Source organism: Athene noctua, chromosome 4 (assembly GCF_965140245.1).
Source record: "Athene noctua chromosome 4, bAthNoc1.hap1.1, whole genome shotgun sequence".
In the NCBI taxonomy this organism is placed as follows: Eukaryota; Metazoa; Chordata; class Aves; order Strigiformes; family Strigidae; genus Athene; species Athene noctua.
Genome location: NC_134040.1, coordinates 17,545,375 through 17,559,101, shown reverse-complemented (window position 1 = coordinate 17,559,101; position 13,727 = coordinate 17,545,375). Strand labels below are relative to the sequence as shown.

At 37.9% G+C, this 13,727-nt stretch overlaps 1 protein-coding gene across 8 annotated transcripts in view; it reads left to right on the top strand.

The window, feature by feature from the left end:
* LDB2 (LIM domain binding 2) overlaps positions 1-13,727 on the top strand; it is a 219,723-nt gene that overhangs the window by 77,544 nt on the left and 128,452 nt on the right. For all 8 annotated transcript variants that reach the window (XM_074903768.1, XM_074903766.1, XM_074903767.1 and 5 more), the window contains exon 2: positions 199-301. In XM_074903768.1, the coding sequence (XP_074759869.1) occupies positions 199-301 (103 nt within the window). The remainder of the gene's footprint in view (positions 1-198; positions 302-13,727) is intronic.

The following is a 13,727-nucleotide window of genomic DNA, read 5'->3' as shown; positions in this document are numbered from 1 at the left end:
ATGAAACATTTTAGCTTTTTTCTTAAATTAGTATTAGAACTTTAGGAAAATTAGTTTGAAATATCATATAGACATCTATACCCCAAAATCATAGGTGAAGAATTGCAGACTATGTGTGATCCTATTGAATTTCTCTTACAAAGGATGAACATATTTTAATTTTGCCTCCTGTTAAGTGAATGTTCTGTTGCTTCTTAGGATAGTGACAACCTCTGGTGGGATGCCTTTGCAACTGAATTTTTTGAAGATGATGCAACCTTAACCCTTTCATTTTGTTTGGAAGATGGACCAAAGCGATACAGTAAGAGATACATTCTTTGTTCTAATTTTAATCTCAAGTTTCTAAATACAGTTTATCTACAAGGTACAGATGCAGCCCTGGCAGTGACAAAGTCATTTGTTTGTATTCAGTGACCATCAAGTTCCATTGAAGAATTGCATGGGTTGGGAATCCATTTTTTTTTTTTTGTGGAATTCCTCTGGATTTTATTACATGAAAATAAATTATTTCCTAGTGGAGTAGGGCAAATAATACAATATAATCTTCGGAAATTTTTAATTAATTTGCTTTGGCTGTGCTTGCACTCTTTGTTAATTTGGTTTCTGCAAACATTAGGTGTTGAGTCTTGTGGGCAAAATTGTTCACAGAAGGGAACTTTGTAGCAAATTTCAGTATTGTTGCTGGAAGGGCTTCCAGATTTAAACAGGGATCAGAAAAAAAATAGCAAAAGCTATGTCATTGCTGGTGTAGATAATCATTATTCCATCAGCTGCGTGGATTTATGCTGTTTGCACACATTAAGGACCTGCCCTGGGTTTTTTCTGAACAGCAGTGGAAGTTTAGCATACTCTATCAAGGACTAAATGAAAGCTTGAATAAAAGTGATGCAGTGAATAAATCTGATGGCATTGGTATCCATTGCCTGCATACATTCAGCAGGAAAGAGGAGTAAAATTCATTGAACAAATTGTTTGAAGTGAATAATTCACTCAGCTTTAGCACTAAGCAACAGAGAGATAAGTAAACATTGAAAAACTGCATTGCCAATTGTTTCACTCCATTCAGAGTGACCCCTGCTTTATGGTGACAGCTTGTGCTCTCTGCTTAATGTTCTGAATCTTGCAAGGTTCTTCTTTTTCATGAGAGTGACTGATTGTCAGCGTATCACTCACATACTTCTAATTCCTTTTATCAATTATCTCAGGTGTTTATTTGACAAGTGTTACTTACCTTCTCCCGGAGAAAAAAATAACAGCCACTTTGAACGCACGTTCTGGGATTAGTGTTGACAGAATTACAGTTTCTTGCCTTTCAAAGCAAGTGATAACTCTGTAAAGGTCGTCAAATTACAGCCTATAGCAACACTGGTAACAGCTGATCTGTCCTGATTAGGTTGAGTCAACTTGTCAGATATCAGATTTGCTAGTTGTGTTATCAGTCCAGAAGGCACAGATACATCAGCAAAAAAGCAATTAATGTCCAGTTAGATCAGAGGGAGTTGTGTTTCTGGAAAACAGTGCTGCATATGAAAGAATTTGTCAAAGAGTAAAATATTCCTGTTGTCACAAATGCTTGATAATGGTTGTGCGATCTATAACTGGGACAGTTTGGTATGGGGCAATACTGTAATTCTTAGCATTGTTGCTGATAAGTGTGATTGAAAGAACAAATTACTGTAGGCACACTTTCAAAAGCAACTAGTACATGAGATTTTTCCTCTGGTTTTAATTTCTGGTCTCTGCACAAACTGTTGTTTCTTTTGGTGGTGTTATTATCAGCGTCTGGATTTAAAGCACATCATTTGGGCTCTTTTTCATGTTTCCTTTCCTTCATTAGTAAATATTCATGTAATTCCGAACTACAGTATTAGTGATTCTTTCTAACACGAGCAGTATTCCTGTTCAGTGGTACTCTAAAGAGCATGCCTGAGCTGTTCCAGTCTGGGACTTCCATTGCCATCTGAGCAGGTTTTGAGAGAAGCCTTGAGGGTGCCAGGTTGTGCAAGTTCCTGCTCGGGAACACGTCCAGCATTGCTTGGGGAGGTTGCAGAGTAGAGGTTGTGTGTTAAGAGCAACCCTCTCTTCCTACAGGGAAGTTTGTGCCCAAAAACATGTCCAGGAGTTGAGATCAGAGCAGTCTGCTCTCCTTTGGGTGAAAACATTAGCAGAAAATTGCTTCTACCTGCAGCAGGTCATTGTTAAGCACTGAGACCTGACTGAGGTCTCCGTTTTGCCTGCCCAAGCCGAGCACATGCTCCATTACTACTATGGCATCTCCCAAAGACATAATGTCACTGTGTACCTTTATTCCAAGCAACCAGTGAAATCGCTGACCAGTGGGCAGGGGCTCCTATTAGGGAAGCCAGGGTATGCTGAGTGGTGGCAGCACCAAGTGTGGAGTTTTGGAAGAGATGAAACAAAAGTGCCTGGTCTCCATCTGCACTGTTCCCAGCAAGACACCTGCCTCCTTGCCCAGCATGCACACTCCTTAGTATGTAGTGGGCATTAAAATCATTGGAGCTGGCTGAGAAGGAAGAGAAAAGACAAATTGTTCTTGCTCTTGCAGGCACAAACAATACTGGAGGGAACCAAGATTAGACCGTAGAAAAGAGAAATAGGCATCCTTTGAGAAGTCATTTATAGAGTTGAAAGTAATGAAAGATGCCAACCTCTTACCTTTGCTCCAGGATTCATCTCAAAATTGCCTGCCTTTGTCTTGCTTCAGCCTTTCAGAGATTTGCTTACATCTCTGACATCAGTTGTGGTTGCCACCTCATTTTCTTTCCTTTGGGCAATGGTTTCCTTGTCTTCTGGAGCAAACAATTTCCAGAAAAAAATCTTGTGGAAGTGTGTGTGTGGGGGAAAGGACAAATAGACAAATAGTTTTTTATCGTCCATGGCCACAGCTTTTCTCTGGGTTATGGCAATTCCCAGTCCTTTTCCCTCCTTGTTCTCAGGGACTATCCAGATCTTGCCTTAAGCCGCCAGAGACGGCGAGGAGCATGCTGTTTTGCCCCGGTTCCTTCTTCAGAGCCCTTGAGAACATTGTGAGAGGCTGCTGGGAACTTGCATATCCTCTTCTGCTCTTTTCTAATCTTGACTGCAGTCCCCAAACCCCTCTGGGGCTTCTTTTCCATGCTTGCTTTAAACTTTTCCTTTCCATGGGTTTCCTATCACAGCCTTTTCCCCAGCTGGCTCTCTCTGCACTCTGCTCTTACCTGGACAGCCCAATCCCACAGCCAATGCAAATGTTCAGACCATATGAATCAGGCCTGTAAATCATAGTTTGTGTTAAGTGTTACAAGATTTAAAAATACTAAATTTACTTGCCTCCAATTTCTTTTAACTTTTAGTATACAGTTCTGTCCAAGAGACTGTAAGGGTTGTAAACTCACTTTTGTGTGTGTGTGTCAGAAAACTAAGCTGCTTATTTAATTTCATGGCCCCAAACTGAAGCTTTATGAAAAACACCAAATATTCAGGCCTGCCTTTCACATTACTGTGTTTTACAGCATCCTCTCTATACTGAGAAAAGCGGTTTTCTTCCCTTTGCTACTCTCCCTCTTGGGTCTGCAAGGTTTCTCCTTGACTGTCAGCTGTGAGATTCTTATTTGTAAAGAAAAATAGATATGGGTCAAAGTGAGGATTTTAAGTCACTGGGTGATGTTTACTTTACACAAGACAGCACTATGTACTGATACTTGAGCTAGCTTTAAATGTGCCTGTGTATCAGTATGGCACAGCATGTAAAGTTACTCACTGTTGTTGTAACCAGGACACTTACTTATGCCCTGGGAAGAGTAGAGGTCTGTTAGTTCAGTGATTCACCAATGCTAATTAATTTGATTGCCAGGTTTGTTAGACCTCCACCAGTTATCTTTGCAGAACATTATTCTGCCTCAGATAGATGTGTACTTGAAAGCCCAGCTCAAGTTTTCACGTGGAAATCCTCTGTCAGACCTGAAATCACTGCTGTGCCCATCTTTACAGCTCTTTTTGTCTGTCTTCAGTATTTTATTTCTGTAGATGCAAGAACTTTACCTTCTGCAGTTCTTCCTCCCTGGTACAGCATTCCAGAAAGAAGATACATCCACTGAAAATGTATGGTTTTTTCCTGCTTGCTTATACCCCTCAGCTATTCTTTTGGTCTGCTACCCTACTCATGTTATTAAATTCTGTGTTGAAATTCAGTTTTAATGAGAAAGGCTAGAGAAAATAAAGATATATTTTAATGTAACAAAGGTGTAAATTATGTGTGTTTTCTCTAGTCTGGCTTTTTGACTACAGCGAGATGGAAAGAAAGCTCACACATTCCAATGCCTAAAGGTAAAGATTCCCCAAACCAAAGAGATGGTACCTGTTTTAAACTGCATTGAATTATATTAAACAGAAACTAAGAAGTAAACCTGTGAAATTCATTTTACAGTGAGAGCAAAAAGAAATTTGCTTTAATTTACTATGTCCTGATCTATTGGGTTGAGAAGTAAATATGATTTAAACAAAACCAAAAAAAGAAAATATACCTAATGGAGCAGATTTTTTTTTTCCTTGTTGTGGATAAAACATATTCGTTTCCTGTTAAGAGCCTTCTATCCCTGTAAAAGAGTAAATACTAGACTCTGATCCATTGTTGCCCAGGTTCTTTGTTTCTTAGAGACAAAATATTTCCCGAACAGATAAGAGAAACAAGTTTGATTGACAGCTCTTAGCAGAGTCTCATCAGCTGCTGTGCTGACAGCCTGGTGATGCGCACTGTGCTGATGTGGTAGGGACTGACAGGTGATTGACAGCCCAAGACTGTGGAGACAGGAAAGATGAAGCATGCTCAGTAAGAATAATGTGCAGTGTTTATGCAGCACTGCAGAGAATAGGAGCTAGAAAGTTAACTCTTTCAGAGCAAAGTGACACTGTAACGCATAATGGATGCAGTTGCCACTGTACAGAAAATTAGACCTTGTCTACATTTCTCTTCTGTTCACTGAATGCTTTCTGTTCATGGAGGAGCTATATACTGTGAGGAAGCAAAAGCATAAGCTATCACATTTGTAGCTGTAAAAAAATGTCATGTGTGGTAGGTATGATGGAGTCCTCAAAATGGATTTATTTAAGCCTATAGATGTAGAATGTATTGAGAATTTCAGGCACTTTTTATGGGCTTCCATCACCCAATATTATATGGCACCGCATAATGCTACACAGCAGAAATTTCAGAAGGAGACAGTTGAGCTCTTTTGCTCTCTATATCCCTAGAAAAATATCATGGTTTCAGTTTTATTGTTGCTCTGAATCTGTAGCTGATAATTGAATATGCATTTTGTGTTATAATTGCTACTGCAGTTTGTGTTTGGAATGTACAATATAACTCATGCTTTGCATTTTATGCACTTATTGTTTATTTTCTCTCTTTGGTGCGTGAACCCTGCTTGATTTTTCTTCATTTCTTGATTTTTTGATAACTGGAAAGCCGAGGTTTTTGGGCAGTAGTTTCAGAGTACAGTGAACTTTGGGCCAAATGGTAAAAAGATCAGCTTTAATGTGCTTATCTAAGTTTCTCTGTGTGCCTTTAGACTATATTACATAGGTGTATTCTAGAATTTATTACAAATTATTTAGTGAATACACAGCGAGTGAGCTGAAACAGATTCATTCTACCTTTGTCCCTGTTGATAACCTGTTTGATACAGGTAACTTTACAGTCCTTTGTTGGATAACTTCTGTTGGGGGTTAATGGTGGAAAGCTACATGTAGCAGGCATTTCTTAGAAGCAGGGAACATGGTTTGGGAATAAACAGGGAAAGTTCACCACACATTACCCACTTGCTTAACTATCGTCAAAAAGATGATTTTGAGAGGCTAGCACACTACATTATCACCTCAGGTTTCTATAAAACTGTCATCTGGCCTCTCTCACATAACTCTTACAGAGAAAATTAAATTTGTCAAGAGAAACAGATTGTAGTATTTCCAGGAACATGCTCTTTCTTCTTCCTTTTATTTTTTTCCCAGAGAAATCCCAGTCATTAAACATGATTTGAGCATTCAGGTACAACACAGTAAATTGGCCTAGCTTAGTAAGAAAGACAGATTATTCTGTACAACTGCCTGGTCTTCATCTTTATATACCACTCTCCTACTTTTGTTTTTTCCAAGTTTCTTGGCAATATTTTCGAGTTCAATTTCAGAACACAGATTAAGATTGCATTAAAATCAAGTCTCACAGGTCCACAAGTGCCTGTGGATCACCACTAGCACCTCCACGCCCCCAGTTAATGATTTCTAATTGTTAATTCTTAAAATTAGCGGTTTAAGGAGTTCTCAATCCTTTTTACATATGCTTTATTAAAACAGCATATTCATAATTTTTTGTAAGAATATAAGCAATGCACTAATAAGTCAAATGCATTACAGGTATGTAAGTGTATTACACCTATGCACTGATCTTTATCACCCAAACTTCTGGAAGCTCATCAAAGAATAAAATGAGATTTGTTTGACAAGACCTATTTTACATAAACCCATGTTGACTGGCATTAATTACATCCCTTTCACTTCAATCTTCGTCAGTTAAATCCTGTATAATTTTTTTCACTATATTGTCTGAATTGATATCAAGCAAGTGTATTATGTTATACACTTACCTGACTATATAGTGTCCTTTCTTAAATATCAACATAACAGTAGCAGGTTTTTTTAATTCCCTCAGTAGGGTTGGGGTTTTTTTAAATTATTTTATAATTATTATTTTGTAACACCAGACAGAAATGTGCAAAAGAAACTCTTAGAACTGCTAATTTTAAAACATTTACTCCTCATAGATACTATTTAAGATCCTTCTTAGCTGCTGACTAGGAAGCACTTTTCATCTCAAGAGCAACATTCTTTCCAAAAGTAGACCAAAAAAGCTTTTTATATATTGATGCTAACAAATTATCTGTTTCCAAATTAAAATAAAATTCAAGGTCTTTCTTTTTTTTCTAGCCCATACAGTCATGGATTTTTCACTGACACCTTCAGCATCATGTTCTAATATTTTATATTTCAGAATGTATTTTTAAAGAATGCTTTCCCCTTTTTTCTCTTTGCTTTTACATTCTATATTCATTAGGATTTTTTTCTCCTAATTATTGCCTTCCTTTTTCTACTAACTTTTTAACCAAAGTTGTTTTCTTTCTCACTGTAGAGTTGTGGCTTTTGGATATTTTAGCAAGTGTGTTTAACAGAGTCTTAATTTCCATACATAGTTTTTATCCATATTTTGTCCCAGTCAGTTGAGCTTTGGTGAATTCAGTATTTTGAAGCACCAGCTCTATCTCTCCTACTGATTGGGACTGCCTTTTCTTTGTCTGTACTGAATGCATGTTTTGGATGGTATTTGTACAGGAACATGTGGTCTGATTGGAGAGTATGCAGAGGAAAGCAAAAGCCTTGAAAATAAGACTTACAAAGAAAAAGGAAAGAATTTGAGTTGGTCAGTCTACAGAAGAGAAGATACGGGGAAAAGGAGAGGGAAAAGTCGGACTAGTAACAAGACCTATCAAGGAAGGGCATGTGATCTCTTTCCATATCCGTGATGAACAGGAGAAGAGATGATGGCCTTAAACTGCATTCAAAAAGTACATTGAGGGGTTAGTTCCTACTGGTAAGAAAAATGAGATGCTGGAACAGATTCCATGGGGAGACCATGGAGCCTCCACCAGCCAAGGGGCTGTGTCTGACCTGCATCTCTGATTACAGAGAGTTGCTGGTCCCAAAGCAAGTGCCAGCTTTCAGCCCCCTATTCAGTTCAGTCTCAGCCATCGCAACAAGTTCCAGAATGTTTTTCTCATCTTGGGTTCTAAACTTTTTGTGATTAAAAGCACGCTACTATTTCTCATTTTTAACAATATGAAAATTGTTTTTCTGATGCTGCTGGCTATGAAAGACTTCCCACATGAATCTTCCACCAATTTCCTTCAGAACATGCATTTTTCTTTTTTTCCATATTACTGACACGTGCTGAAGGAATAATTCCTTCTAGTTCCTGATTTGCGATAAGCAGATATGAATTAGACCTTTATCTCTGCCCACTGCAAGCTTGTTAGTTACCATAATGTTTCTGCACTTCTGAGTTATTGATACCTCTAAAATACAAAAGGACTTTAGTGAAAAGTGCCAGATGTGCAACATGTGTGTTCATGCGCAACCTCAGTTAAGTACTTCATGGAAAGTTAATAATGAAAACTGTCCTATCAACTTCTTTTTCAGATGTCTTACAAATAAATACAAGATTTCAGATATCTTACAAATGGGTATCTCAAATTTTTTCTACTTGTTACTAAGCATGTTATAGAAATCAATGTCGATGAACCTGTGTCTGTAAAGTGGCACCTGGAAAAGGGCTACTAAACTCCTAATGTGAATATTGCACAATTATATATAGCCTCTAATTGCAATGCCACACCAAAATCACAGTCAATCAGATCGATCCTGCTGCTGTATAAATAAATTAAGTGATAGGCCCTCTTTGGGAGAAATCATAATATAAAAGGATATTATGGGAGTCTAGGGTCCATTCAGAGAGCAGGGAAAATAAAGGCAAAATTAACATGAGAGAATCACGGTGATTTATGGGCTTTTTTTCCTGCCTAATACAAATCATCCCTTTCTTGCAGTTGACTTTTGTTCACGCATTTGGTCCAAACTATGTAGCGTTCAGTTCTTTCTCTGTGATGGAGACAATGTCAATAAAATGCTGGAAATCCGTGTAAAGTAATGGAAATCAATAGCTTTTTACACCAAAATATTAAACAACTTTTCACTATGACAAACTCAGGGTAAATGCTTTCTTTCTTTGCATAGCGTGACAACAGTTGTGAGGAACTAGTCAGGACTTCTTCTGCTTTGCTAAATAACTGGCAGGCAGATCAGTGTTTGGCTTCAAATGGCATCAGTACATCAAATATAGTTTTTTTTAAAAACTGAGAAATAAAAATGTTGCTATACTAAAGTATTTTAAAATATTTTTAATATGAAATTGAAAATGGTTGTTATTACTTCAGCTTTTATAATTATCAGGTGATTTTTAAGATGGTTAGTTAAATAATATGTTACATTCTTTCAGAAAAATGTTCTAACATAATTAAAGAATTCCTGTAAAAAACAAGCCTCAGTCTGAATATTCATCCAAATCTAGAATTATATGTGTCTTCCCCTTAGTAGTCAGGAAGGATTTTTTCTTCTGCATTTTTTGTTTTATTTCTTTTCTTTTATTACAATGATACGTCTTTTCCAGAAGTGAAACACCCCACTCCGTGAATGACCTAAGCAATACCATTCGTGGTGGAGCATATTTTCATACTGTCATCTCATTTCTAGACCAAAGAGAGGCATTTAACTGAGTATAGTAGTTTTACCCAACACCAGTACAAACTATAATACTTCGGAACATATGGATTGCCTGAAGGTATTAGAAACGAACTTCCTTTTATAGAGCACTGAATAGCTAAACAGTGGACCGTCAGACTTTTTTCTTCCCTTTCTGAATCCTCAGGTGTAGGTGACTCAGAATATCAGTCCTAATGGGTCTGGGAGCTTTAGGTATATTATCATAACTTTATAAACATTTGAAAAGTCTATATTGTGCATATACACTTAACACTGCAGGTAGTGGTGTTGCAGACCTCATGGATCTAGGACACCAGCAGTACAAGGCTTGGAAGTGTAGATGATATTCTTTAAGTTCAAATAATAAAAAATTTGCTGAAAAATGTGACCTCTACCCACAAATTTAATCTCGCAGACACGTATGCACGCACAGATAGAACACAGTCAAATATGCAAGTGTGCATCCTAATACAGTGGTGGGTTTATTACACAAATGTGTATGTTTGCATTTACTGTACAAATAACATTTTAATAAAACTTTTACATTGTATTTCAATGATGCAGTAGTGCTGTTCCACATGATGCACCTTATTTTTAGGCATTAGGTACTTATTGTAGTGCAATATTTTTAAATGGCTTGGGAAAACACAATATGCAACATCACCAAAAATTACGGAGTCTTTGTAGAAATACACTTAAACTGGGTCAGCTGCAGCACCATGATTAGTAGAAATAGAACCAAAAGCTGACGCTGGACAGTGAGATACTGTTACCAATTCCATATTGGAAGTTTCCTAGAATTAATATAGTCATGATTTTTTTTTTTTTTAATTCTGCTGTGTATGAGAAGGTTGAGATATTATACAGTGGCTATTGTTCTTTATCATATTGAATTCTGCACTCCAAATTATATTACCTCTAAAGTATTGCTGACATTTTGCTCTTCCACTATTTGGTTCATACAGGTTTCATACCGCAGTATTTTAAGTTCATTCTGGTGCATATTGCAGTGTAAGCAGTACCTTACATTTCTTGTTTCTTCTCTCCTTGTTTTCTTGGAGAAGTGGCTTCTGTGGAGTATTTGCTTAGATTTTTTCAAGAAAAATGCAGCCAATATATAGATACTATTAAAAGTTTACACCAGAGGGGACAGTTTATAGGAATGTGTGTTGGGTTTGGAACAGAATGGTTGAGATTTGTGATATTCCTTTGGATATGTGGAGTTCAAATTACTCTTCTACTGAACTACTGGGAACGCCTTGTCTCCTGAAGGACATTGTTTGGTGCCCAACTCTGCCTGCCCAGGAAGAAGTGCTAATCCAGGTCTAGTGTTCCAGACCCACTCTTTTTTGAAGGACATTCACTCCAGGTGATTGAAAGTGAGTGTTGATATGATGATTTTATATTGTATGGGAAAGCCAAGAGAAGGAGTACAGGCTAGCTAGATGCACTAGAGATGGCCTGGACTGCTGGGGAGATAATGCTGCAGCACAAGGAGTTAGCTGCAACCTTGTTATTTCACTGTGTAGGTCTGTTTAATTGCTGTCACCCAGCCAAGACATGAGGATCACCATTCGCTGGTTGAGAAAAGTTTGTTGCCCAAGGGCCCTAACACATGAAGCTTAGCATTGGACAAGTCTAGGTGATGTCTCTTCCATACCTGTACTCCAGAATGAATGGCCAATTTGTAAGAGTGTTCTTTCAGCCAAAGGGGCTTGGGCCTTGACTACAGTGTCTTGAAAGTGCTATTCTTTCATTATCAGTGTTGCCTTTTTCGTACCATTCAGCTTGTAAAAGCTGCTTTTCATCTGTGACCTGGGCTAATCTTAAAAGTTTACCAGTTTGGATAATGGTGGAGGAATGTGTGCCGAGAAGCACCAGCGGACATCTATCTCTTCAGCAGCAGCTTTTGAATCAACATCATCTGTGCAGTGTACTGGGTGCCTGAAAGTAGATGTTGACCATTTTGTTGTATCTTTTAAAAATCCATTACTGCTCCCATCTCCATTTGGCTATGAAAAAGGCTTTTATATACAATTTCATCTAGTCCAGAAATATTAGAATACTATGTAATTCAATTTTATTTTTGTCTTTAATGTCTGGACCTGAATTAATAGGGCATTACTTTTCATCCTGATATCAATCTTGTTCCTTTCATTCAGATCCAAATTCCTTTGTAGTACCTGATTTAATTCACTAAAATGAGGTAAAATGAAATCCTGGTCCAGGGAGCATTGAACTAACATATTTTTGGTGGCACATGTGATAGTAGCAGCCTGCTGTATAACTGTTTGTGTTTCCTTCCCCTCTTTCAGTTGTTCAGAGACTTTAAAACTTTTTCTCTCTTAAGAACCAGTATATGTTTGTTCCTCACTGCCCCCCACCCCTGCCTTTCAGCCTTAAGGTAAATCAGCTCATCCATTATTAAATTAGAGAGATTAAAAATACACTTTTCTTTTATAAAATCAAATTACTGTGATATATTTTTTAAGCAATCCTGAAGTCAAACTAGCTTGGTATTCCCTAATGGAGGATCAGTGTTTTCTTTTGTGGCAAATTAGCTTTGATTTGACAGCTATTTTTGTTTCAGGATTGTATGCACACCAGCTTTTCTGCTGAGGCTTGGCTCTTAGGGACAGTTGCACATGCATGGCTGGCTATGCATCAAATTCTGTAATCCGAAGGGATGCTTCAGGTCATAGTTATTAAAAAAAAAAAAAAAAAAGAAAAGAAAAAAGTCCAGGCAAAGAGATGTTGAACCAGAATGTGGCCTTACACCGAGAAAATGTTTATCAAATTGGAAAACAAAGGATTATCTGTCCTTTTCAGGCTGTTTCTATTCATTATGCTGCTTTTCTTCATCATGCATGCACAACTAAATTGATTGAACTGGTTAGTAGTTTTAGAATGAAAATGAAATAGAGGGTATTTTATACTGAGAGAAGGGTTTAACTTAGTTTAGTAAAATTTGCATGACCTGTAATGTGAATTTGTGTACAATTTAAGAACTGTATTAGGGTAGGGAGAAGGTGCTCAAGTAAATAGGAAAAGTGGACAATACACTCCAACTTGATAATCCAGCATCTCCAACCACCTTCAGAAAGGTAGCGTTTGCACTCTTAGCACTCTCCAGGGCAGTTTGTTGATTTAAGATTATAATCTGTTGTGGTAGTAGCTGGAGGCTACCTCGATGTTATGAAGCAGTGCAGTGCACTAGGAGAGGATCTGAAAAGCAAAACAGCTGGTGTTGAGGACATGACGCCCATACAGCACGTGTTTTGTAGAGGTTTACTTTGGACTAGGTCCAATCTGGTCTAATGAACTAAATGCCTGTTAATGGCTGACAAGCATTAGGTGTGTTCCTGGAGTCCATCTGATTCCTCTCTTGTGAAGGGAATCCAGTTTGTGAGCTTGAAGACCACTCCATAGCACAGTTGATATCAGGGTGATTGGGCTGCTGTCTTCAGAAAAGCAGTCCTTAACTGAGCTAAAAAGTGAGTGTGAATTTAGCTCTGGAGAAGGAACCCCTTTGTGATAATGCCTTAATTAGGCGCACTGCCAGGTGCCCTGTCTAGCATCCTGGTAAAAAAGTTTGTTTAATTTTACTTTTGATATAATTTATAGCATAGAGGAAATAACCCTTTGCTCTTCTCCAGGACTAACATGCTTCTTTTTTTTTTTTTTTCCAAAAAAACCCAGCATGTTAGTCCTGGAGGAGTCTATTCTACATATCCAGCACTGATCATAATGCTCTTCTTTGGTCTGATAGCAAATCCTCTTCCCCAAACACCTGCTGGATTTTTTTCTTCCAGAGGTGTGGAGGAGGTAGACTATTCAGCACATTGCCTCCCATCCTTTTTACTTATTTTAGCCTTTGTGAGTGAGGTCTGCAGACTTGCTCTTCAGCTATGTCTTTGCCCCTCCAGTGCTGCTGACCTCTCTCAGGGTAAGCCAGTAGACAGGCTTGGCAGTAGCTGTTTTTTCTCCTCTGGACCCATTTCCCCCATGTTGGGTCAAGCAGTTAGGCCCAGCTGACAGTCCTAGAGTCCTGCACGGAAACCCCATCGCTGAGGGAAGAGGGTGATGCATGTTCTTAGCATACTTTGAAAGCCACTCTTATATCCCAAAATGTCATCTTCTGAAGCTTCTTTTCCCCCATCAATTCTCTTTAATAATAAAAAAGATGAAAGATCTATTTAGAATCTGATGGTGTGATTCTACAGTGTAGAGCTCAGATATAATAAATATAACTTAGCTGCTCCTAGCAATAACTTTTTCAAAAAAATGAAACCAGTATGTCAGTAGAAATATTGTGGACTGCCATAGCGTCAAATTAGTATTAATATACCTTGATATGTCTCTTG